The 24,410-nt window shown below is 49.6% G+C and overlaps 11 protein-coding genes across 11 annotated transcripts; 7 read left to right on the forward strand and 4 right to left on the reverse strand.

Annotated features, from left to right (window-relative positions):
• The first annotated feature begins 569 nt into the window (after nucleotides 1–569).
• Nucleotides 570–1,251, forward strand: BDQ94DRAFT_148625 (uncharacterized protein). Its single transcript, XM_026767225.1, has one exon. The coding sequence runs from the start codon at nucleotides 990–992 to the stop codon at nucleotides 1,146–1,148; it is 159 nt and encodes a 52-aa protein (XP_026623547.1). The 5' UTR covers nucleotides 570–989; the 3' UTR covers nucleotides 1,149–1,251.
• Nucleotides 1,252–3,414: 2,163 nt separating this feature from the next.
• Nucleotides 3,415–5,691, reverse strand: BDQ94DRAFT_161300 (putative C6 transcription factor; the record flags this gene model as incomplete). The annotated part of the gene is made up of 6 exons (XM_026769363.1): nucleotides 3,415–3,841; nucleotides 3,901–4,254; nucleotides 4,308–4,487; nucleotides 4,562–4,713; nucleotides 4,763–5,353; nucleotides 5,551–5,691. The coding sequence occupies 6 exons, from the start codon at nucleotides 5,689–5,691 to the stop codon at nucleotides 3,415–3,417; spliced, it is 1,845 nt and encodes a 614-aa protein (XP_026623548.1).
• Nucleotides 5,692–8,075: 2,384 nt separating this feature from the next.
• Nucleotides 8,076–8,732, forward strand: BDQ94DRAFT_148634 (uncharacterized protein). Its single transcript, XM_026767226.1, has 2 exons — nucleotides 8,076–8,511; nucleotides 8,602–8,732. Exon 1 carries the CDS (start codon nucleotides 8,082–8,084, stop codon nucleotides 8,322–8,324), a length of 243 nt encoding a protein of 80 aa, XP_026623549.1. The 5' UTR covers nucleotides 8,076–8,081; the 3' UTR covers nucleotides 8,325–8,511; nucleotides 8,602–8,732.
• A 1,201-nt stretch (nucleotides 8,733–9,933) lies between these two features.
• On the forward strand, nucleotides 9,934–11,298 carry BDQ94DRAFT_172915 (branched-chain amino acid aminotransferase, cytosolic; the record flags this gene model as incomplete). The annotated part of the gene is made up of 3 exons (XM_026772048.1): nucleotides 9,934–10,348; nucleotides 10,438–11,042; nucleotides 11,113–11,298. The coding sequence occupies 3 exons, from the start codon at nucleotides 9,934–9,936 to the stop codon at nucleotides 11,296–11,298; spliced, it is 1,206 nt and encodes a 401-aa protein (XP_026623550.1).
• Nucleotides 11,299–12,475: 1,177 nt separating this feature from the next.
• On the reverse strand, nucleotides 12,476–14,165 carry BDQ94DRAFT_68202 (AAR2 splicing factor family protein). Its single transcript, XM_026776310.1, has one exon. It carries the CDS (start codon nucleotides 13,971–13,973, stop codon nucleotides 12,573–12,575), a length of 1,401 nt encoding a protein of 466 aa, XP_026623551.1. The 5' UTR covers nucleotides 13,974–14,165; the 3' UTR covers nucleotides 12,476–12,572.
• Nucleotides 14,166–14,419: 254 nt separating this feature from the next.
• BDQ94DRAFT_148651 (40S ribosomal protein uS11) lies at nucleotides 14,420–15,473 on the reverse strand. The gene is made up of 4 exons (XM_026767227.1): nucleotides 15,331–15,473; nucleotides 15,186–15,258; nucleotides 14,870–15,030; nucleotides 14,420–14,809 (listed from the first exon to the last, which is right to left on the reverse strand). Exons 1-4 carry the CDS (start codon nucleotides 15,395–15,397, stop codon nucleotides 14,658–14,660), a joined length of 453 nt encoding a protein of 150 aa, XP_026623552.1. The 5' UTR covers nucleotides 15,398–15,473; the 3' UTR covers nucleotides 14,420–14,657.
• Nucleotides 15,474–15,674: 201 nt separating this feature from the next.
• BDQ94DRAFT_68375 (prephenate dehydrogenase (NADP(+))) lies at nucleotides 15,675–18,385 on the forward strand. Its single transcript, XM_026776311.1, has 7 exons — nucleotides 15,675–15,953; nucleotides 16,390–16,450; nucleotides 16,518–16,629; nucleotides 16,722–16,870; nucleotides 16,993–17,592; nucleotides 17,722–17,853; nucleotides 18,026–18,385. Exons 1-7 carry the CDS (start codon nucleotides 15,859–15,861, stop codon nucleotides 18,182–18,184), a joined length of 1,308 nt encoding a protein of 435 aa, XP_026623553.1. The 5' UTR covers nucleotides 15,675–15,858; the 3' UTR covers nucleotides 18,185–18,385.
• BDQ94DRAFT_68451 (uncharacterized protein) lies at nucleotides 18,386–18,897 on the forward strand. The gene has a single exon (XM_026776312.1). It carries the CDS (start codon nucleotides 18,439–18,441, stop codon nucleotides 18,694–18,696), a length of 258 nt encoding a protein of 85 aa, XP_026623554.1. The 5' UTR covers nucleotides 18,386–18,438; the 3' UTR covers nucleotides 18,697–18,897.
• Nucleotides 18,898–19,536: 639 nt separating this feature from the next.
• On the reverse strand, nucleotides 19,537–20,022 carry BDQ94DRAFT_148669 (uncharacterized protein). The gene is made up of 2 exons (XM_026767228.1): nucleotides 20,000–20,022; nucleotides 19,537–19,947 (listed from the first exon to the last, which is right to left on the reverse strand). The coding sequence occupies exon 2, from the start codon at nucleotides 19,882–19,884 to the stop codon at nucleotides 19,663–19,665; it is 222 nt and encodes a 73-aa protein (XP_026623555.1). The 5' UTR covers nucleotides 19,885–19,947; nucleotides 20,000–20,022; the 3' UTR covers nucleotides 19,537–19,662.
• On the forward strand, nucleotides 19,537–21,105 carry BDQ94DRAFT_148674 (uncharacterized protein). The gene is made up of 3 exons (XM_026767229.1): nucleotides 19,537–20,204; nucleotides 20,259–20,594; nucleotides 20,780–21,105. Coding segments are annotated over exons 1-2 (282 nt in total). The 5' UTR covers nucleotides 19,537–20,202; the 3' UTR covers nucleotides 20,539–20,594; nucleotides 20,780–21,105.
• Nucleotides 21,106–22,250: 1,145 nt separating this feature from the next.
• On the forward strand, nucleotides 22,251–24,328 carry BDQ94DRAFT_68470 (cytochrome and DOMON domain-containing protein). Its single transcript, XM_026776313.1, has 2 exons — nucleotides 22,251–22,576; nucleotides 22,636–24,328. The coding sequence occupies exons 1-2, from the start codon at nucleotides 22,528–22,530 to the stop codon at nucleotides 23,889–23,891; spliced, it is 1,305 nt and encodes a 434-aa protein (XP_026623557.1). The 5' UTR covers nucleotides 22,251–22,527; the 3' UTR covers nucleotides 23,892–24,328.
• The last annotated feature ends 82 nt before the right edge of the window (nucleotides 24,329–24,410 follow it).

The following is a 24,410-nucleotide window of genomic DNA, read 5'->3' on the forward strand; positions in this document are numbered from 1 at the left end:
TGTCCAGCAGACTTTCTGAAGGCGGAGAGGAAGCCGTTTCAAGAAGTTTGGAACGATAGAGAAAGGACAACATTGCAATGACTGATAAGGGACATGAAATTGATTCGCTTACCTGGAAAGGATAACTAGTGTTGACGCAATGATGGAAGGAGGACTCAGCTGGAGCTCTAGAATGGGGGGTGGAGGGAGGAACGGCGGTGGGGAAAGTCAATTCTGGGAGAATCCAGCAGATGAATTATGAATATGATGCTGAGACAAGATGGAAATACACGAGAGAATGTGTCCGAGAAGGGGGTGGGGAAAATGAGGAGAACAGTGAAGTAGTAGAAACAGTAGCAAGTAGGAGGAGGAGGAGCAGCAGCAGCTTGGCAGCAGAAGACGGTCAGGCCTGCAAGATAACTACCAAGTAACGAAGTAACTATGGGGATGATGTATGACTCTTGATTCCCGCAAAGTGGCCGTAACAGCCAGTCTAACCGCTTCTTTCCTGCCACGGCCCACCGCCCCGTCGCGTGACGTGCTCTGACGGCATGAGACCGCCCCTATCCCCTCCTGGAAACCGTATGGTGACCGTATCTGGGCTGTGAGCCAACCGGCGCTGTTGGTTGCAATTACATAGCATCTAGAAGTATTGTTGAGGCGGTGGCAGAGGACCCCGCTGGGATCAGGAGTCATTTTTAGGTTTCCCAATTTTTTCTTTCTGTATCACCGTGTATTGTTCTTTCTCTTTTTGAGACACGTTCCTCCAAACCCTTGAGGGTCATCATATCATACCTCTGCATGGGATATTCAGATTCGTGTTAATCATTCAGATGAATACAAAGTAGTCAGGATAGCTAGATAGATAGGTGGGGAGTACATACAAATTTATTCGTCTTCCAGACATCCTTGTTCAGCTGACGATAACCCACCAATAATACCTAATTAAACAACAAATCCCAAGACTCATTGGGACTTGCCCTATGCATGAATGACAGTAATGGATAGGTATGATTCGGGGATGTTTTCTTTTTTACTTTTTCTGTTTTTCTCTTTCTATTTTCGTGGCCTTCTGCATTGCATCATTTGAGGCATTTTCCTCTGGTATGCATTGTGTTCAACCTTCCAAGAGCAGACTAAAGTTGCCAGGGCGTCTTTTACAGGCCTAGACGCCTACTAGGTACCCTAGTAACATCGACGATAACACATTAGCGTTTCGTGATACTACGAATTAGCGTCTATGAAAAGGTCAGCTCAGACCCCAAAGGCAAGGCCGTCGCCCCCCGCCTTGCACGACGCAGAAATTCGGTATCAAATTGGCGGATTACGGTTGATGATCTGTGGCCGATCCATTCTTGAAATCCCCCGTTCGCTCTAAGAATAGGAGAATTTAAATCCCTCCCCTATTTTCTTTCCCGCTACTTTGTAAGAAGATACCATGAATGGGTGCGGGGAGAAACATTCCAATACTGGTAGGGAACATACAGCTGTCCATGGTGAACCCCCCTCTGCTGCGTCAGGGACCACTTTAATCCCCCTCTCCTTCATGTTGGGAAAATGAGTCGGGCTAGACCATAGTCCAGATGTAATCCCAGCCACAGCGCCACGAAGGGGGATTTCTCCCAGTTGCTACCGTTGTACGGGTACAGTACAGAGTTCTACGGATGGACAATACTCCAAACTTTGGGAGACGGGGTATACTAGCAGTCTAGCGATGCAAAAAATGGTCACCTTAACCAATGTTCATTCAAATGCATAATTTTGCTATCTTCTGTGCAATTGCAATCTCCAAATACTTCAGTATGGCGGTGCAGAATTGCTACCCGGACTGATTGACTGGTGGCACAACAGGTGTATATGTGTTGGTTTCCCGTCCAATACCGAGTTACTCCATACGAGGCTGCATGCTGCTATGCATGCATATATACTTCAAACTTCTAAGGATCAAATATCAGGTAGGCCCGTTAACTTATAGGGTGTTTCGAAGTCATTGTGAGAACGGAATAGATACGGAGCATATGCAGCATAGTATAAGTCGAATAGTCCGTGTAGACTTTCGTGAGTATTCTGGTACTACTATGTGTCCATCCTTGGTGGCAAGTTTGTGGCTGTACTTGGCGCACTCTCCCTGTCCTTATCAGATCACGAAAGAGCATCTATAGAACAACAACACATACTATTGATATCATAAGAAACTCTTGCGTTATTTGCCTAAGTTGGTATAGTTATTAAATACCTCCAAGAGTCAATTTGCCTACTCATGCGTTCAACAAGAACTCGTGATTCATAGACAGATATAGTAGTCAATGATGATCTTTCCTACTTATCTACGGAGGATTAGATTGTGGCTGACAACCTTAAACCTTACTACCCTGTGTGCTGGTTCATGATGCCGTAAAGAGGCCTCAAAGGCATCGGGCAAGCCTGACTGCGGGTGATACCCCTTACTTACATGATAGACGGGTCTCTAGAAAGACTCGTGGTATCCAACAAAAATCACAGTAAGACTCGATTATGCAGCATTATAGGGGGTTGGGAGGAGAAGGGTGACTCTTCCCCTAGACGATTGGCCTTAAAAGATGAAACCCATACCTTAGAAGCTAGCTAGTAACTTTTAGTTAGAGGGAAAAAAAAGTAAGGGCAAGTTGGTATGGCCACAGGATGGAACAGCTGTCTTTCCCATTATGAGGGTTTGCGTGCAGTTGTAACGCAATCGACATAGAAAGCCAGCCACGAGAAGCGGTGCTAAGCTGTACGAATGAAGAAATTCTTCCTTGCCGGAAGATACTTAGGCAGTATATGATGAACGCCACCAAAAACAAGCAAGGTTTTCTACAACCAGAGGAAAGTTGCTGGTCGGCGGTAAGGAGAGAAGAGAATAAGTAGATGGGCTTCTGGAGGGTGGAAGGGAGGCCGGCGGGCGCCCTTGACGTGTTTGGCGTAAGAATTTATTGGTGCGCTGTCCCGGAAATCTTATCCTACCGGCAAGACCAGCTATCACTGGCTCCGTCCTGCCTTGACAGGTTCGCCCCAAAGCAGGCGGACTGCCAGGTCTCCGGGTTCAGTCTCCATGACTCGTAACTGTCGTCCACTGGCTCACGCCACTTTCGTCTCCATTCAATGCCTATATCTATTCCATCATCTCTGCTTTGAGATTCTCATCTGAGTAGATTCTTGCCATCTCCTACTGACAATTTATCGTGGTCATTCAGAACATATGCTGCTTAATTTTCCAGGAAACACACATTAACGCTGCTGAGGCCACCCCCCCTCCGTGGTACAGGATCTGAACTTCCTTGATCATGCCTTCCGATTGAACCTGTTCTTTGCGACTTTCATCCACAATCCATTTCATATGACATCTCTATATGACTCGATGCAAAACAATAAGGAAGTAACAATGCCCGCTTCGGCCAATAATGCTATGTCCCGGACTCACAGCCATTGTGAAGTATCCTGCCCCCTGTGATCCAGTACAGCAACGGCTTCCGGGGGCAACGTGAGTCTCGAGGAGTGAACAATGTTCTCTAGATTGCGAAGCATCTCCTTGGCTAACGCGAATCTTTTGCTGAAAGCCACCAGAAACCGACACAATTCCACGAACGCATCCTTAGAATCGTCCTCGTTCAAGGCGCCTAAGAAAACAAGGAGACTACTATGGGTGGGCTCGAGTATCTGCCTGGGTATCTGCCGCAACCCATAGGACTCATGGTACGAGCGGAGGCAATGGACAACTTGCTTCGCCGATCGAAGCTGGTATGACCTGGCTTGCTCAAATTCCGATGGATGGGAGGTTGGTCCGAAATGTTGGTGCTCTAGGAAAAATTGGAACACTGTTATGATCGTATGGTGATACCCTATACTAAACTCATAGTCAGAAACGGTGTGCATCTCTCGCTCTGTGGAGCTCATCTTCCTTACTACAGGTATAAGATCTGTGGTGGTTTCTCATCGTCGGTTTCGATGTCGTTCGGAAGACTGTCAAGCCATCGTTGCAAGCGAACGCATTTCTTATTTGCCGCTATCCACAATTCGCCAATTGCCATGTCAATCCCTTTGTCGAACAGCAGATCCGGTATGTCCGCGACAATCTCGGTCAAATCGATCAATTTGGTCATGACAAATCGTAGATATGCCGGTTTTTTAATGTGGTCGACTTCATTGAAGCGAGGATACGGTGTCCACATGATTTTATCATCGAGTGCAGTTTGGGGATAAGGCTTGTATTTCGGTGGCTTCAACTCTGCAATCTTGCGACTATGCAAGGACATTTGCCTGCAGGATAAAGACGGTTAGTTAGGCCGATTTACGTCGGGATACAGCCATACGAGTTCAAGATAAAGAGACCCCAAGCGGTGATTGCACAGGCATGCTGCAGTCTAAGAGACATCTTCTCCCACTGGCGGTGTCTCGTCCTCGGAGACGCGAACATGCCAAAGTCCTGTGCGAGCTGTACAGCTTGCCTGAGCATCAGCCAGCTTAAATCGTCTTTACCTCGGAATTTCAAACTTCAACTAGTCAGCGTCTGTCTAGATTTGGTTGTGTAAAAAAAAGGAAAGGGGTTTCTTTGCAAAAGCCATACAAACGACTCATTAGGGCCACAGCTTGAATATTGGCCAGAGAAGCGCGGCCTTCCTCCGCGTTCCACAATCGCTCTGCTTCCGCATAAAAATGCTCTCCCCGTGACGTCTCATCGTCAGGTATAGCGAAAGCCTCTGGAAAGTCGGAATATATCTTGTCGTGGTCAGAATAGCCACTCGAAAGAAGGATGGGAGTAACACACACTTGCCACCGCTAATATACTATTAACAAGCAGCGGGGTGCAGCAATTCGGGTCGGTTTCTTTGGTAGACATATGTTCCAGGAACATCTCTTGATCCAAGACCTGCAATAATGGATGGTCCCAAGTGAAGTATAGCGATATTAGGTGCGAAACGATATGGTCATCCTTAGTCACAGCTGTCCAAGGTCCGGAAGGTACTTGAAACAAGGGACTATCACATAGCTTCTCCACTGTTATCCGCAAGTGGGCATCGACGACTGGGCGCTCGTGCTGTGATGGGATATCTTCCGCGGGTCCGACGCTTTTAGAGTGCTCTGAACTTGCATCACTGAAGTCAGTGACTGACGCGTCAATAACAGTGACGAGGTCATTCAATTGAGCATTCCCACGGATCTTTTCCAACATCTGCCGCGCTTTTTCTTCGTCTGAGGATCGAAGCGTCTCGAGAAGCGAGTATAGCAGGCCTCGGTAGTACTCTAGCTCCCCTTGGGTGCGCCTCGCAGCGACCTTCCGCCTAAGGTCGAGCGTCTCATCGAATATGCATCCCCCGGTGTTTTGGCATGCTTTGCAAGGTGGCGGGCGTCCGCTGCACTGTGATTCTCCTACGTTAGCAAGAAGAGCAAAGAAGGTGATTGACAGATGAAGAGCAAAGATGCAGGGTCCTCCGAAATGGGCCTGAGTGCTCCAGACTCGGTGAGACACGCCCACACAGTATCTCTCTTCTCCCCTGCCTGACCGTCTTGGTGATTCTCACTGCTTGTAAGAAGAGCTAAAAGTCCAGGTATTACCTTTCGCTTTGCCTGCTTGCATGGCAAACATGCGGTCGAGTTCTTCCTCGACTTAGCCAATGTGGTTGAACCCGTTGCAACAGGGCCGCGGGGCCCTGGGGCCAGGGAGGGAAGATGTTTGCCTGGGTTTTCGGAATTCATTTCAGGCGACTATGTCCCCTTGGGAAAAGGAAAGGTGGATTTGAGAGGATCGAGGGATGCTACCACATCACTAATTAGTGGTCGAGGCTGCTCTTGGGTCAGTCGAATGGTACGACAGGGAAATCGCAACAAGAACGTACGGTGATACTTTTGCAATCTGAACCAGTTATTCTTGGGGGTAAAGGGCTGCAAAGAAACGAATATCGGCTCAGGAACAGGGGCGAAAATGCTAAATCGCCTCACCCTATCAAAATTTTCGGTATAGCGCGCGATCTTGGTGTTTAACTTTCATGCAAAGAGCAACCTATTCCAGGAGTCCTATCAATAGGCATACTTCGTCAAAACACGGATGTCAGCCTTTCGACGGTCGGTGGATGTTGCTGTGGACTTGTGCCGCGGTGACAACAAGACCCAGTGGGGGTTTTGGAGGGGGGAAGCGATATGACCCCAGAAGGTGATGAGATGGTTCAGCAACTGGAGAACACCATGATACACGTGATCATAGACTTCTTCTATACGAGAGTCTGGGGATGGGAAGGGGCAGGGTTGGCAGAAGCAGAAAGGCTTACCAGATAACTAACTGCCCGGAACCATGACTAACGGGCATCACTTTGAGCCAAAGCGCCTGCTTGGTATGAAAGACCCCTCAGCGGGAAGCAAACAAGCATCAATACCGGTTATTTCTGGGGGCGAGTTCCGGTTCCTAACAAGGGGCCCTGTTTAAAAAGGACCCCAGCTACTACAAGTGGACAGCTCGCCCGATTTCTTCCCCAGGGTTCCTCGATGGGCAGAGGTCTGGCAGCAGCGCGAGGCGCAACGGAGCAAGCTTGTCGTGGTATTGGTTACGGCCCTATACCGTTCGTTCCGGCCGATGTACAGGTAATGACACCATGATCGCATCCCCAAAGCAATGACTAGTGTCCAAGTCTCAAGGCGCTATAGGTGAGTGCTTGGGTGTCACTAGCCCAGACGCATGCTGGAAAGCCTGGAAAGTCCGCTTAGCGTGAGATGGCACCTAAATTGACAGGTATGCACGGGGTCCCTGACACCGCAATTGGTTTACACAGTACCCTCAGGCCGTCAAATAAGTGTGCCACAAGGTAGGCCAGGAAGGCTCGCGCCCCATCTTGCCGCTACGGCCGTCGGGTTGTTCCAGTGCACTGTTTACCACGATAGGATTTCAGGACTCGAATGCATACAATACATGACATAGGTCAAACTCTACTTGCGGGTACTATCATTCCCAGCGATCTTACAGGCCGGGTAAAACAGCCATCGGGCCAGCGAACCGCAAAACAAAGTAAGGGAGAGTTTCTGGGAAAGCACAAGGCAGAGAGGGGGGGTGGAAATCGAAGAAGAAGATAAAAAAAAAAAGAAAAAAGAAAAAAGAAAAGAAAAGAAAAGAAAGAGAGGCGAGCAATATGGCAGACAGGTTGCTTCCCCCGATATGCAGCAAATACAATAGGTGGAAAAGTTCACCGACCCGCAACACTATGGAATAGCACCAGCTGGAGGACTCCAGATCCTAGACTGGTAGAGGTTTGTTGGTCCACCATAAATCAGGTCGCCGGTCCACTCACGCCTCGAAAACGAATAGCTACCGAACCAGACAGCTTCTTACATCAGCCCAGCCGGCTCGCCTGTCAGTCAGAACGGGGCTCGCATCCTCTCACTGCTTCCTTACTGCGCGGCGAGTGATGCTCCGTTCTAGCCTGCCATGGCATGGCCCCGCAGCAGCTTCTCGATGATCCTGGTTAGCAGCTCGATATTGGCGCCTGCTTATGTACCTCGCTCGAACCAATGTGGTTTGTGCGGTGCAGAATTCCGTGGCGTGACGCCTCGTAGCAAATCCGGCTGGGCGACTAACCTGAGAACAGAACCTCTTGCAGTGGGACTATTACCAGAGCCTAGAGCTCTCGTGTTATAAGCTTAAATCGAGGACCAGAGATCTCTCTCCTCTTGACACAGTATGGCATCCACTGGGGCGCATTTGTATGCACCGAGTGGTCATCCTCCTTGCAGAATAGGGTCGGGAGGGGCGCGAGCTGGCTAAAGCCCCATCTCCACATAGCACCTGCGGCGAAGGTCGCGCCCGTCGATCATTAATGGTTCAAAAGTTACACTGCGCCGGTCATCTGTTGCCGTAGGATCCTGGGAGGCAACTGTGCATACGCGGCTTTGGATACTCTCAGAGGATCACAATGAATGGGTCGGATCACCTGACAGCCCGCCGCACGACCGATTTGTGCAGAAACGGCCTTTTACATCACTGTGACATGAGCCTGAACTCCTTTCGATCTTCGGTTTGTTACGAGGGTTAACCAGGCTTTCATTCCCTGATGCTCGCCCTCCTCCTTAAATTCGCCACCAATCTCGATGACGGGATCACGATGGGGCGCGGCGCGGTTTTGCTAACCAGCAGCACGCGATTCCCCAGCATCTCAAACGCCTCGAACTCTGGGGCAACGCTTTTTCGGCCGGAGTCTGCTAGGGGGGAGAGGTTAGTAAGGTACAAGCACTTGGCATCATATACTTCGGTCTCCCTGCACCGATCCAATCACCGAGACTCGTCCTTACCTCCACGGCCTAAGCGCCAATCAATATGCAGACGGTGGCCTCCGGGCAAAAAATAGTTTACTCCTTAACAATAGCCCTCTTTCTGTAACCTCAAGAGGTACTGACGGACAGCTCAACGGCCCGACAATAACATTCTTCTGTTCGGGCACCATTCGGAAGAGAGACCCAAGAGCTGGGCATCCGTGGTCCTACAAGTGTCCATGGTACAAAGTAGTCTTCCTCTAGACAGTTTCCTCTCTTCCAGTAGGGTTGTCCATGTGGCTCAAATAAAACCCCGAGGCTTCCTGTACCCTTGCGTGCGGTGACTGCAGGAGTTGGCTAATAGAGTTCCAGATAAGCACTCAAGTTACACCTTCTAACGATCTGTTGTCTCCAATCAAGAATGACTGCAACATGCATCGACGGCATTCCAGTCTTTCTGGGTGCTTCTAGCCTTTTTAGCTTCTGCTGAATGTAATACGGGTTCGTGATATACGGTTAAGTAGTAGTTATAGTGTGCTTTTTACGTGTTCCGGACGCTCTGACTCGTTCTAACTCGAAAGGTATGTGCGCCTGGGCTTCTGTGGAATGCATCCCACACACCTCTGGTTGAGCGTTAGTATGAGGGCAATGGGATCGATTTACTCTGCGGATACTGTGTTTCATTTCCACATAAACTCACCATGGGACTATTCGACTTGCTATGCAAGTTTCACGGTCTCTGAGCACTAAGAAAGAAGAATCTGTATCCGCTTTCAACGAAAGCGAGAATCATACTCTAAGACTCAAATGGCTGGAATACCACGAAAAAGCGTACAAGCCTGAGTCTAGACGGCCTGCAATAATAACCAGTCAACTAAGCTACTAATCAATACCTACCCAGGCCGCAAACACCTCCCAGCTAAGTGGAAGAGTAACCTCTCAAGATATTGCCTAATCAAGGCGAACATGACTCCTTTCACCTCCGTTTTCGGAAAGATAAGCCGCCGTCTATCTAATCAGGGAGAGACACCGCCTTCGGTTAGAATCGGTACGAGGGGCTCAACGCATCAAGCCGATTGATATGCATATTATGGAGTCTGATGTCTGATATAGAAATATATCGAATCTGTTACCAAATTGACGCGACAAAGGGACCGACATCAGCCTATCACCGCATGTCCTGTCAATTCGCGCCCTGTCAAGAACAACGGCGGGACGTTGCATATCGCGTGGAGGCTCGGATATCGATGGCAAAAAAGGGAGTTTGTCCCATAGAATCAAGGCACCCGAACCGGCAAGTCAAGAGTAAAAACTTTTTTCTCGGGTTACCCCCTCCCCTCTGCGGGGATTGTCTGGGTGCTCCTTAAATTCAGTAGATAGAATCAACGGTTCGTCCTCGTCTGTAGAAAAAAAGTTTGCCATCTCAATTGCTCTCTCACGACTCGTTTTGCCACCTCACCTTGTCGTGCGCAGGTTTCAATTTCTGCAACTAGTTGGTTTCTCTCCCGCCTCTCGGGTTACGGAACCGAAAGTTGTGACGCATAAGGTACTTAGGATCGCCAGGGTCAGTCACTTGTTCGGTGACTCATAAAGCATCTTTAGTCGCGGGATTCAATTGCGCCCAATCAATTCCGCATATAATACCTTTCATTTTCTCTTTCTTCTTGATCACTTTCCTCGCAATTCATACACAACAACACAATCATGGGTTCTGTTGCGCCTTCTCCTGCGGAGCTCGACGCCTCCGTCGTCAAGGTTACTCGCTCGACCAACCTTCGCGATGTGCCTCTTCCTGGCTCCCCCGAAAAATTGAGCCACTCCCACTGCACCGACCACATGGTCACTGTGCGTTGGACCGTCGCCAATGGCTGGGAAACTCCTGAGGTGCGGCCATTCGAGAACTTGAGCATCCCGCCCACGGCCTCGTGCTTGCACTATGCCACCGAGTGTTTCGAGGGTATGAAGGTGTACCGGGGATTTGATGGAAAGCTGCGTCTGTTCCGGCCTGACTGCAATGGCGAGCGTCTGATGAACAGCGCTAAGCGGTCTTCTTTGCCCTCGTTCCGGTATGAGGAGATCAAGCGCCTCATTGCTAAGTTGATGCAGATCGATGGACCTCGTAAGTTGGACCCAATTCAATTTCCGGATGTGACTTCCGCGATTGAGAGAGAACCCTGAACGTTGAACTGACATCTTTGCTCTTTGTAGGTTGGCTACCCAAGGATCAACCCGGTCGTTTCCTCTACCTTCGTCCCGCGATGATTGGCAGCGGCCCACACCTGGGCGTCCAGACACCCAAGGAAGCCCTTCTTTTCATCATCGCCGTGCCGTGGCCCGACCCCTCGAAGAAGGTGTCCGAGCAGCCTGGCGTTCCGTCTGGGCTGAAGCTTTACGCTTCCCAGCCTGACAGCATCCGCGCTTGGCCTGGTGGTTTCGGATACGCGAAGCTCGGCGCCAACTATGGTCCGTCGTTGCTGGCGCATGGCAAGGCGCAGGAGCTTGGGTTCGACCAGGTGCTGTGGCTGTTCGGTGAAGACCGTCAGGTGACTGAAGCGGGTGCCAGTAACTTCTTCGTGGTGTGGGAGAACAAGGAGACGAAGAAGCTGGAGCTGGTTACTCCGTCGTTGGAGAGTCAGCTCATCCTTCCGGGTGTTACTCGTCGTAGTGTGCTGGAGTTGGCCAGGGAGCGTCTGACTCAGTCCGTGGGCAAGCTCGCTGCTGTTGATGTTGTCGAGAAGCACTTCACTATTGGCGATGTTGAGGAGGCTTGGAAGGAGGGGAGAATTGTGGAGTCGTTTGTCTGTGGTACTGCTGTGAGTTTTCCTTTCCTCTTTTTCCCTTCTATTTCACTCCGTGTGTATGGTGACTAATTGTGATATTTAGTTCTTCGTCACTCCTGTCAAGCTCATTCGCAACGGAGACGTAGATATGAACATGCAGGAGGCCGGTGCTGAACGCGCCGGATATGCTGCTCAGATCAAGGCCTGGCTCGAGGCCATCATGTTCGGCATGAAGGGCGAGGCGGCCCATGAGTGGGGATATGTCATTGATGGTGAAGTTGAGCAGTAAACACTAATAACAATGATGGACATGATGATGATGATGTTTTGTTTTGGGAGGAGAAGGACTTCGAGCCCGCTGGAAGGACTCGTGCAGAATGGATTGTAGGAAAGGTGGTGGGTGAGATTGAGCGGGGTAGCAGAACTGGACTTACTGTATATACTTAACTTATTTTCTCAGGTACTTTTTTAGAGTGGAATGATAGACTCATGTGACATGTCACGCTTGTTTGGATTCTCCGATGCCATCTCTCAGTAGGCGCCAACTACTGAGATTAAGTTTCCACTATGATACACTACTGAAAAACGTATGCATATTATCGGTGATCTGTGCAGCCGCATCTGAGGGTTATCGAATTAAGTAGTAATTACTAGTGGAGACTACGCATTCTCTACCCACCTCTGCGTAGTAACTGCACCAGCTTTTAGATACAGATCGAGCCTCGCTGAATAGACCTGTAAGATGAGAACCCACCGAACAAACCGTTCACGAGTAGCGATGATCGATCTGATCGGGCAATATGCCAGCTGCCGATGAACGGACAAAGGCTATGATAAGCTTAATAGCTACTCAAAGAATTTTGAATCAGACAGGTTTTCATGTGAATTTCTCAGCTTATGACTTATACACTACTAGGAAGATTATCTACACTTACATCATTTCCAGGCACACCAGTACACATGCCAATAAAATCTCCTAATTCGGTCATCGTAGAACAGGTTTACACCACTCTGGCATGTTACTACTCGGCGATCTGGTATCGTTCATTCCTCAGAAGTCTTCGATCGTTCCTGCGTTCTTTGGTGCGAATTCTATATATATATCTAGGCCATGATCTTACCCAAATAGTAGTACTCACTAGAGGCTCGTACATGAAGTGGCGCCCTGGCGTTAGGGTCTGAAAACTGGATAGTATTAAGCTCTTGTTTACTGGGCATAAACAGGTTTTCGAACCTTAGTGTATGTAGTATTGGGAATTGTGCTGGATCTATTAGTATATTGCTAGTGACTCACGGCTTCTAAGTGAGATTATCTGTACTACCACTACTAGTAAAGATAGTATATTCCGGTCCGCTTTAGCTGTAGTACTATAATCACCTAGCAGTTGCTAGTCGCTACAGATAGATCTACAGTGCCAACCGGGAGACCACAGCTACTAGTAACAATAGTTTCCACTACTACAGACTTATACTGTTGTGTTGATATGGTTAGTTAAGATTAAATACTGTCTTCGAAATCATCATACACTGCGTATAGACTCATGCACAAACTCGTTGAAGCCGTCAAGCCTCTCCCATATCTACACGATCCTGCGTGGGATTGTCTCCCAGATCTACCACCATCGGAGCATACTCTCCTAGTTCGTCGTCTTCATCATCATCATGCATATCAAGCTCCACCTCTTCACCATCCTCCAATTGAACCATACCCCGTCGAACAAAGACTTCACGGTTCAGCTCCCAATCATATTCCTCCTTGACCCAAGCCTCGAGCTTGTCAAACTCAGTCTTCACCATTGACTCAGTTCCATCGACGATCTCATGAAGCGACCGTCTAAACTTCACGAGTAGTCTTCGTAGGAACTCACCACCTTCCTCACCATCAAGGTCGAAGAGCCCCCCTTCAACATCATCACATCTCTTGAGCTGCAGTAAAAGTAACCTCAACACCCCAGCCAACAAGGCCTCTCTGTCCCGTATAGCCGCCCGACACGTCAGAACCAACTCCAGCAGCCTCTTCCACTGCTGGAGGCAAGAGTAATTCATGAGCGTCAAGATCATCAAGAACGCAAACTGCAGCTCCCCAAGCACCTGAGCCTCCCCAACACTTTCATCCCCCCCAGCATCCACAGAAACCCGATGTATCAAGTCACCCAACGCCCACGAGCGATCCTGCGCCGCCTCCGTCCTCTCACGCCCAATAGCCCCCTCCCGCCACGTCCTCTTCAAATCAATCGGCAGAAAAGAGAACTCGCTCTCCTTCTCCCCCGTAACCTTCTCTAATTCCTCCGTCGCCTCCGCCGAATCCATAAGCCCAGGTATAACATCCGTGTCCCTCTGCGCCGAGCTAGCAGACGTAACCATCCACCGCGGCCGACCATCCACATCCAGAGCCGGATCGCCCACAACGCGCGTCAAAAGCCGCGGCGTCAATTTATCCGTCAGTTCCTTCCAGGTCTGTCTTCCTTCTTCCTCATCCTCCTCGTCGATTTCAAGTTGTACCGGATGTCCAGCATTCTGTTGCGCCAAAGCCGCCGGTGAGACCCGACTGCGGTACCGGAATAATCCACCCCTTTGCCATATAGCTCCCAGGTTCGCTTTGTGGCGCATCGCTTCTTGTTTGTCTGCGTCGCTGTCGATGGTTAATGGGGCTAGGGTCTCGGTGTCGGTGTTCCATTTCCAGACAATTATGTCTGCGCCGGGGTGCGAGGGGGTGGTGAGCGCGACGCTGCCAGCTTGGGCTTCGTTAAATTTGGTTATGTCACCGACATAGAACCAGCCGCCGCTGCGGAGGGATAGACTTTCTGTTGTTCCGGTGTAGAGGAAGTGCCATCCTGAGGGGAGGTCGCGGATGCCGTGGAAGTTGGGGGTGGAGGTGAAGGTTATTAGGTCGATACCGACAAAGGTCTTTGGTGGGAGGTGAGGGACAAGGATTGTAGGGGACGGTGAGAGAGAGGATGTCATGTCTGCGTTATGGATATCTCAACGGTGGGATCGCTGTGTTTGGTCGTGTCGCATGTGCAAAAGATCGGATCGCAAAGCTGACGTCAAATCAGGTAGGCCGAGTGGAGATAAATGATGGCGATAATGGTACATGTATGGTGAGCGAGACGTTAAAGCATGGGAAAAATTCGATAAGTCCGAAAAGAATCGACGTGTAAAAAATCGTGGCAGGGACAGGAAGGTGGAGGGAAGCTCTGGGTAGATCGATAAAATGTGCTTATCTTAGCTTGATTGCGGGATAAGGAGCCCGGCTACGGAGTATCAAAAACCATCGCCTGCCATATCTTTCGGCTCAACTCACAAGCGCAAGATGTGTCAAGACGCAAGGAATAGGCACTGGCAGGTTGCATAGATTCTATACGCATGTTCTATCTACTGTGATTCTCTACGCAGAAAGTTACAATCAAGGACCATATCAGTTCTAGGTTCATTATATTGACTAGAGCAACCGCCACGAAGACAGCAGACTACCTAAATCCAGAACCGAAAGACACACTTTTGGGTATGTAATAAATTGAAGACCAGGCGATAAAGGCCGTTCTCCGCGTTTATTCCATCCACATACGGCAAGCAAGGCCAAGTCCGCTCCAATCCAACCATGCGGAGAAGCTCCGCACAACTTGGAATAAGTGAACCCGCACATGCTTACAAACGACGACCACGGCGACCACCCTTGCGACGAGTAGAGTCGGAGGGAGTGGGGGTGACGTCCTCGATACGGCCGATTCTCATGCCGGAACGGGCAAGAGCACGGAGGGCGGACTGAGCACCGGGACCGGGGGTCTTGGTGCCGTTACCTATATCGAAGATTAGTTTTGTCTCTTGAGTTGGTGCTGTTATAGCGCTCGTTCACATACCACCAGTGGCACGGATCTTGATGTGGAGGGCGTTGATGCCAAGCTCCTTGCAGCGAGCAGCAACATCCTGAGCAGCCAACATGGCAGCGTAGGGGGAAGACTCGTCACGGTCAGCCTTGACCTTCATACCACCGGTGACACGGCAGATGGTTTCGCGACCACTGTTATCCCAATCAGTTAGCCAACTGTATCCCGCGCAATAACCTATGCGACAATTCACGATATCCGACTCCTAGTCCATCGCGGGGCGCAAAATGTTCACCGGAGAACGGAATTTCGTGCAGTCGATAATCGGGTACTTTAAGATGTGACGAACCTCAGATCGGTGACGTGGACGAAGGTATCGTTGAAGGAGGCAAAGATACGGGCAACACCGAAAACGAGCTTGCCTGCAATTCAATCTCAGATTAGACATGGTCTCAAATCGTAAATTCGTGAAGCGTGCCCTGGGTTGTACATACCATCTCCGGCCAAAGGACCGAGAGAGACGTTCTCCTTGGCAGCACCGGCGGTCTTCTTGGGAGCCATTTTGTCGACTTGCTGGGGTAGTGGGATGGAATATGGAAAGGAAGGAAAAAAGGAAGTCGATAGGCCTCAAATGGCTTGGATACAGAAAATGACTGGTGTGTGCCCTACCCACGGCGGCTCACATTCTGATTGGCTAAGATTGATCAAGGGCGGTGGGCAAGCGAGTCTGGCAGCCTGAGGCCGCGGCACCGCGGTGAATCAACTCGATGACTCTTTCTGTGACAGGCGTTGTAACGCCGGGTGGGCAGTCGGCCCGGTTTGGTGCTCCCTCCAGCACTATTTAAAATTTCTGCTGCAACCTCCCGAGCTATAACTTTCTTCTTTCTCTTCATATCCAATCAGGCAGACAGTCGGACTCAGTGGCTTTGTCTGCTGGCTTGTTTATTGGCTCAATTGAGCGTGTCGCGCAGCCTAGTTTCTCAACAAACAAGACTGAACGAGGACTAATCCAACCAGCAATCATGGGCTTCACCAAGGAATCAGCCACGATCGGCATCATTGGCATGGGAGACATGGGCAAGATGTACGCCCAGCGTCTGAGCGCTGCCGGATGGAGGTAATATTTAAACAAGTGTCCTTTCCAGTCAGTTGTTTCCGATTGTCAATCACCCTGGTGGTGTGCCATTTGTAATAGGTGAGCTCTCCCCTTCTGTTCTTATCTCTCGCTTTCCCCGTTGCTTCTCTCCCCCTCTTTGGATGATGACTTGAGTGCATTTGGCTCGAGTATGGCCTGGTGGTAAGCTTTCCTACCTTGGTAGGTTTGCGACTCTGCTAGACCGTCAATGATGTAACATCTCAGCTACCTATATTTCTTTGTCTGAAACCCAAAGCTATCAACATATGTTTATGATGATTCCTTCACACACTTGTGCATTATGGCCTTGTGCTAACCATTCTGCCAAACTAGGTTTTCGTGTTGTATATTGTTAGAGAAAAGCAGAAACCGGACTGAATTAGCTGTACTAACTATTTACTCTTTTTTATCTATCAAGGATTAATGCATGTGACAAACCCGACTCGTATGAGCGTCTTATAAAGGAATTCGAATCTACAGTACGTCCATGATACTTCACAGCTCGCGCTGTCCAGACATAAACTCATCCTTCATAAAACCAAAAAGCAAAATGTCACTATCTTTCCCAATGGCCACCTGGTTTCCAGAATAAGCGATTACATTATTTACAGTGTAGAGGCCGGTGTCATCGACAAGGTAGTGGAAATGTATGGCCCGTGTATGTATTTCAGTGCAAAGGCTTGCTTGCTGCGCCCTTATTTGTGCATCATGAGAGAATATGCCTGTCTGACTTGTGGAATATCACAAAAGCTACCAAGGTCGGCGCAATTGTCGGTGGTCAAACGTCCTGCAAGGCTCCTGAGCTCGCGGCTTTCGACAAACACCTTCCCAAGGACGTAGAGATCGTATCATGCCATTCGCTACATGGCCCTCAAGTCAACCCTAAGGGTCAACCTCTGGTACGCTGCTGTCTGCCTGCGCCTGCCTCTCTCTGGTTTGGCTTGAGCCTATTGTCGCTCAAGCCAAGATCATGCACAGTACAAAGTATGATAACATTTACGCCCATTTTTGCTTTGTCTAGGTCTTGATCCAGCACCGTGCCTCCGACGAAAGCCTCAACTTCGTCAGGGAAGTCCTGTCATGCTTCGAATCCACGTTCGTTTACCTCTCCGGAGAGATGCATGACCGCATCACGGCAGATACCCAGGCCGTCACCCATGCGGCCTTCCTGAGCATGGGAACCGCGTGGCAGGCCAACCAGCAATTCCCATGGGAAATCTCCCGCTGGGTGGGAGGCATCGAGAATGTGAAGATCAACATTACCCTCCGCATCTACTCCAACAAGTGGCACGTGTATGCCGGTCTTGCTATCTTGAACCCAGCGGCGAAAAAGCAGATCCGGCAGTATGCAGAGTCCGTGACGGACCTGTACAAGCTCATGATCGAGGGCCGCCGAGACGAACTCAAACGCCGTGTCAGAGCTGCAGGGGAGGCCGTTTTCAAAGCGGGTACCAACGGACAGGATCTGCTATTGAAGGACGAAGTTCTCGACCGTTTCTCCCTGTCAAACCGGGAACGTGAGCAAGCTCCTCCAAACAGCCATCTCAGTCTGCTTGCCATCGTTGATTGCTGGTCCAAACTTGGAATTGTCCCCTATGATCATATGATCTGCTCGACACCCGTGAGTGCTTGTCCCTTGCTTTCCATGGCGTTCCGGCCTCCTTTCTCTTTCTTCCCCGCGCAATATATGCAATGTAACGTTGCTTTAAAGCCAGAGTCTAATCACGGCGCGCGCGTGCAATTGATATAGCTTTTCCGTCTGTGGCTGGGCGTCACGGAATACCTCTTCCGCAATCCCGAACTCCTCGATGCGGCCCTAGACACTGCAGTCGACGACAAGACGTTCCGCTCGGATGACCTGGAATTTACCTTTGCAGCTCGCGTGAGTACCAACCTGTTTAGCTCCAAAAAAGACCCTGGCCGCGCTTGCGCGGTTTTATTCCATTCCAATGGATATGGATGGGCATTAGAAGAACCCAACCCCTCCTCCCAAGCACATTCATTGTGATTTGTACACAACACCACCACTGACGTCATTCACTATAATCGTGCAGGCATGGTCGGACTGCGTATCGTTCGGTGATTTCGAGTCATACCGCGACCGGTTCGAGCGGATCCAGCAGTACTTTGCTCCCCGATTCCCCGAAGCCGTCAAGCTGGGCAACGAAATGATGAAGACCATTCTGGAGAAGACCGCAACGGGCCAAGCCTAGTATAGGAGAAGACACACGAAAGAGATGAAATTCGAGTAATGCCAATGGCTCCTCCCAAAGTCTAAAAGCCCAATCACAAGAAGCCGGCTAGGGAAAGTCGGGTAGCGCGTCTAGAATAGGTGGAAGTCTCTGCGCCAGTCCGGCAGGATCGGGGAGGGGCCAACCCATAATAATCATACTCATAATAACACTAATGATATATTAATAATAATGTGTAATAGGCAGCAACTGGCTCGCTCGCTGGATAATGACGGATGGGAACGACGACAGGTGACAACAGCGGAACTTTGGGAAACAACGTACGGGGATTATCCCTTGAACTAATCGCAATCGGGCAAATAAGGGTACTCCTTTGGATTGTTATTGACAGGGTTTCTTTCCCAGGTCGAAAGAGAGTCATGGAAAGTCACGGAATTTCTACTATCAGGCGAAAATGGTTATTTTTCTTTTTCTCTTTATTGCTATGGCGCTGTCGTTGCTCCGTGTGGTTGGAGCAGCTCTTGGTATGTTAATTGGGCATGCATGTATGTAGTATGTTTTTGTTCACGCGCGCGGGGGCTCAGGTCGCTCGCACTCTTTTGCGCACGGAATATTCCACCGTATCGCTATGGGCTGGGCTTTATCCATTTAGGGCAATTCGCACACGTTTCATGGGTCCCGCCATGGCAGTCACTAAGATGCTAAGCCCGGATGTTATTAGTCCAGGCGGTAGCTAAAAGGTACTAGGCTGCTTGGTGTCGTATCTTTGAGAGGTGCCAAAACTCTGGAATGGAAAACGTAGACCTAATCCGATCCCAACAGACTTAGGAGGGTAGTATCGTTCTTGGTCCTCTTGCATGAATAGATCATCAAGTAGAGTGTGAGTGTGTGCGCGCGCATTTCGAAGCGACTAGCTACTGCTGGAGCCGAGATCTTATATTACTTGCATGGCCTGCTTTGGGAAAACAAAGGGTTGATCTGTATGCTGCATGACGTTTGGGACGGAGACCCTCCTTTGAGGCTTCAGCCCCGGGTCGTGGGAAGTCCGCGGTTCCGGTAGGGGACATGGATTTACGGAGTACGCCGGATCATTTAGATCGATTGTTCTCCGGATGGATATTAAACTTTGAATACCATAAATCTCGGACGAGAAGAGCAGATGTAAAGGCGGATTGGTAGGATTGGTAATGGTCCGGAGCAGACCGTTTTTCTTGGGGCACGTCGCAGGTTGTGCTCGATCGATAAATCTTGGCATCGATGCACTTGCTAAGTCCGAAGCGGTTGGTAGTAGCCTAGCTGGATATTGATAGTTCACGAACATGTCGTATACAAAATTATCTTAAAAGTCCTATCTGAGCGGACCAGGCCGTCTTGTGGCGTAGTGTCGTATGTGCCGGGGTATGCTAGGATGATTACGATCCAGGCTATGGCGCTCCCTGGCCTGCATCGTCATCTGCATGGCCATTGTCTTTTCAAGCCACCAGATGGTGTAGTGGTAGTCAGAGTGGGGTATCACATGGCTGCACTATTTGCATGGCAAAATCTTTTTGCTTGCGAGGTGCTAAGAATAACCGAGCTGTGGACTGATCGAGCCTGGAGGCGTCGGAGGTTTGCGTTATTGGCCTAGTCCGCCCTAGACGAGTCACAATAATGACAGCTTCAGGAGCCCAAAACATAGGGGGCGTCCGACTAAGGTGGTCCTGCTTCTTTTCTGAAACCATGCTGCGCAACCTTTCCCCATACACCTTTTCATGTCTGTACTCCGCTGCACGCAACAGGCCATACTGACTGTCGGTCAACCCATGAAAACGTGTGGAAAGTGCTGCGTTGTCATACTATGCTTTGGGAGACGCGTGGATAGCGTATAGGGATACGGTATCCGTCTTCCCTTGGTGCATAAAACTATGGCCATAGAATAGACTTTTTCTTATCGCCCCCCTCTAGGTTTCCCATTCGCCTCGAACCCCTTTTTATGGGAAGAAAAAGGGTTAAGCCCAGGATTTCCCAGCCCAAGGTTGCCCGGCTGTCCTATTTCAAGAATGGTAAAACCGCCGTCTTGAGACCTCGCAATCGGCGAAGAGCTGACCCGTGGAAAGCCAGTTAACGAAGGTCCCGTCTCCCGGCTCGACCATGTGATTGGACCCGTTATCCCGGAGGCCCACCCCTGGATGAGCAGCGAAAGAACGCCCAGGATCGGTGAGAATACGACTGCTTCCGAGATCCGAGAACTTGGTCTTAGCTACGGATGGCGGATGCTGATTGGCAGCGGGGGTCTTTCACAGGATTCGTGCGTCCGAGAAAGTAATGTGGGTGACCACTCATGTCTAGTGACGAAAGGGTCCATGATTGGCGCCAGGAACATTAAGCGGACTTGAGTTCGAAGATAGCAAGTAACAGTGGACTAGATGGATAGTAGAGAAGTTGTAGCTAGCTAATACACCGGAGCCACTTTGTAAGTAAGAACTCAGTTTTGAGAAAAAAAGAAGATGAGTGGCTACCGATGACGATGCAACCATAATAATGGTGGTGGTAGTGGTGGTGGAAGGGGAGGAAGGGGAAGAAGCTGAGTGAAAGATGGGAAACAACCGGGATACCTGTAGCTTGAAAAGAACTTACAGAACTGACTTAAAGTACTCTGATTCTGGTTCACCATTCGGAGTACTTTTACTCCGGTCTCTGGTAAGATCGGAGGCTGGATCATTTTACCATAGCTTTTCTGGGGATTGAAAACAGGTCAAGAAAGGTGTAACCAAACGCAGAAGCAATCTTCATTCGTTTGTAGATGATGGATGGACCTCCAACCGAACGACGATTGTGTGCCAGCCCAGAGAAAGGGACGGGGGAGAATAACAGAAGGAATAACAAGGGAAGAAGAAGACCTGAGTTGATGGGTCCGGCTGCAGGCTGCAGTCTGATTGATCAGCTGCTGCTCTCCGACCCAATTGGCATGCCCCATCCATTGAACGGTCGAAAATCATGATGCTGGATTCCCGACAGAAGTTCCTTTCGCTCGTTTTTTGCCCCCCTTCTCTACGCACTCCGTCGGCCTGTCTTTTTTGCCCTCTTACGCTACTACTGTACTAGTGTCTTCCTTCCCTCCCTCGAAATCCACACTACCACCCACCCCCCCCAAGAAACCCAAATTCAATCCAGGCTCCTCTCCCGTCTGCAAATAAGCACCCAAACGAAAGTTGCGCATGGACCCAACTCCATGGATATGGCATAGTCCCAACCTGGTTTGATTAAATGTCCACTAGGCAGTCATCGTACCTTGGGATGGAACCCCCCCCCCTCCGGCTGCTAGTATGGTTTGGGACATTGCTGGGCTCTTCCTTCAGTGCTCTGTCTGGGCATAAGTTGGCGAGCACAGACCATGTGGCCATTCCACTCCAAAATATGCCCACTGAGAGCCCGGAGAGGCGTGGCAGCTGGGGGAACTTTAAATTGGGAAAAACCCGAAGATTTTCGCCATGGTTGATCTGAGAAAAAATCAAGGTACCCGCTTGCCTTGCGCGGTGGGCATATCTATCTGACAATCGCCCATTTTGATTGACGATCTTCTCCTTTCGTGGGCCCAATCTTGCTTTCTATCGCTGTTGGATCTGAATAGACTCGATTGCCTTCACTCGCTCTTCTGCCCTTTCTGTCTCCCTGGCAGCTGCTAGTCCGTCCATCGGAGGGTGTTCGCCCGCATGGTAGCGTGATCTCCCATCTCTTCATCGTTGTGATTGCCATGCAGATCTGTCGCATGGCATCTGTGGCACATCACTATGTGGCTTAGGACAATCATGCACCTTTCGATTCTTCAATTGCTCTAAGTATGAACAGCCCTTGTTTCCCTTGTTCTCTCCAAACATGGCACCTCTGCTCTAGCAATCCCTTGCCAATGGACGTGACCACGGTCCCCCCCCGTCGCCTTCCAGGCCCATTGATGGTTCATTACGAGGATGGGGGCTTTCGGTCTTGTATACCGAGAGAATCCAGTAGATGTCGATTTCCCCAAACGATGCTTGGTCTTTACTGACAGAATCTGTCTCCGCAGTGATGTTTCTTATCTCGTCTATCTATGAATATCATCAGGCCTCCAGCAGCAACTGCTAAGATTCCAGCATCTATACTTCCAGGAAACCTCCACCAGAAGGTGTCGCCCGCACGCAATCCTGGTTACATTCTATTCAGGACAGTCCTTTTGTGATACTATTCTTTTGGTATCCTTATATTTATTCTCATTGTATTATTCGTGAAGTGGCTTGGGCCCGCTCTCTCTCATTTTTCCTACATCTACACTGATCCGACCATCAATCGCCTACCTTTTCCTTCCTTTCCTCAAAGCCTACCCTCAAACAATCCTTTTTACCATCCAAATGAAGTTCTCAAATATCTTTGCTGCTGCAGTCGCTGCCTTTGGTTTGGGTAAGTGCCTCCTTCTGATATCATTGTACCTGCTGAATTGGCTGACTGTTTTTATTTAGTGCGCTCAGGTTGCAGCCAAATAGTCAAGCACAGACCATCAGAAGGTGCAGGTGTCTCCTATAGCATCAATGTGCCTAAGAATACCTCTTTGACGGGCTCCGGCCCCATCTTTCTCCAATTACAGGCACCACCTGGTGTCAAATGGTTTGCCCTGGGTCAGGGGTCCCAAATGACAGACGGGAACCTGTTCATCGTCTATGCGGCATCCAAACATAATGTCACTTTGTCCACTCGGAGGGCAAGTGGCCATGTGCAACCTCTCTATGACCCTAGTATCGAGGCTTATCTTCTCGATGGCTCTGGTATCCACGATGGGGTCATGACGGCCAATATATGTTGTGATAACTGCACAACACTTGCTAATGGAGAGAGTGCACTGGGCAATTCTAGCTCCTGGATGTGGGCCCTGACGCATGGCCCTCCGCTGGTGTCTAGCAATGTATCCCAGCTGTTATACCAGCATGACTGGCATGGCACTTTCACCTTGAATACCACTTGGGCTGTTGGAGGCAACAATACCAATCCCTTCGTTATTCCGATGGGGACCATGCACGAGCTTTCGGCGTACACTCACCAACAACAAGTCAGCGACACCATCCTCCATAAGAAACGAATCGCCCATGGCGTGATGACCTCGGTGGCCTTCGTCCTTCTCTTTCCCAACTTCGCTCTTCTTTTGTACATCGTCCCTTCTCGGCGTACAGTACCATGGATCCACGCTCCTCTGCAGCTTTTTGCTGTGCTTCTGGCGTTAGCTGGGTTCGGAGTCGGTGTTTCTGTCTCCAAAGATCTGCAGGAGCTTGGAGGCTACCACCCGGTCATAGGGTATGTGGCAGTTGGGGGTGTTGTTTTGATCCAGCCAGTACTGGGCATCATGCAACATATTCATTTCCGCAAGACGGGAACGAGTTCGCTATATGGCGTCTCCCATCGTTACCTGGGACGGTTTTTCGCGGCCCTGGGTGTCATCAATGGTGGAATAGGGTTTCATTATGCCACTGCCAAAAACCCTGATATTCCTCCGGCTTCCCCTATTGCTTATGGCATAATATGTGGGTCAATGTTTGTCATCTATGTCTCCGTCATCTTGTGGCGGAGATCGAAATCGGCATCGAAGACCTTGAGGTTCAATTTACCCTTCTTTCGACGGCGACAAGAGAAACCGCCAATCGCCAAACTTGGAAACAACAGCGACAGCACACTTTGTGGGAGTGGAGTCGTTGAGACGTCTCGGGAGAAGTCATGGTTGCCATGAAACTCCCGCAGAATATCACGATCATTATCAGCATTTTGTACTATCAAGCGTACATTTTCGTTGGGTCTTGCATATCCGGAGTTCGTCGTACTATAGCATCTTGCCATCTTCCATTCTCTTCCGATCTTCTCTTCTCACCCCTGTTATCATGTAATATTTTATTGCATCAACAGGATCTCTCACTTGTCTTCCACCCCTACTTTCGCTAATCTCATGCATTATATCTCCGAGAGATTCTTCTGTATATATACGAGCTAGCTCGTTTGACTGCTTGCCATGTGTTCCATGACTATGTTGGTCTTTCGCGAAAAGGCATCGATCACGACGCCCAATCAATCATATTTACTAGTCAATCATCTCGAAGTGTATCGTTAACAAGTTAGAGAATAAATACACATAAAATGCTCAAATATTTGTGAGCAATCAATAGTGGAGGCAACAGAAGCGACGATAAACAAGCTACTACTCCGTAGTATCTACTAGGCTAAGTTAGTTAGCCTGAGGCGATAAGAGCGGGTT

Source organism: Aspergillus welwitschiae (assembly GCF_003344945.1).
Source record: "Aspergillus welwitschiae strain CBS 139.54b unplaced genomic scaffold BDQ94scaffold_29, whole genome shotgun sequence".
NCBI lineage: Eukaryota > Fungi > Ascomycota > Eurotiomycetes > Eurotiales > Aspergillaceae > Aspergillus > Aspergillus welwitschiae.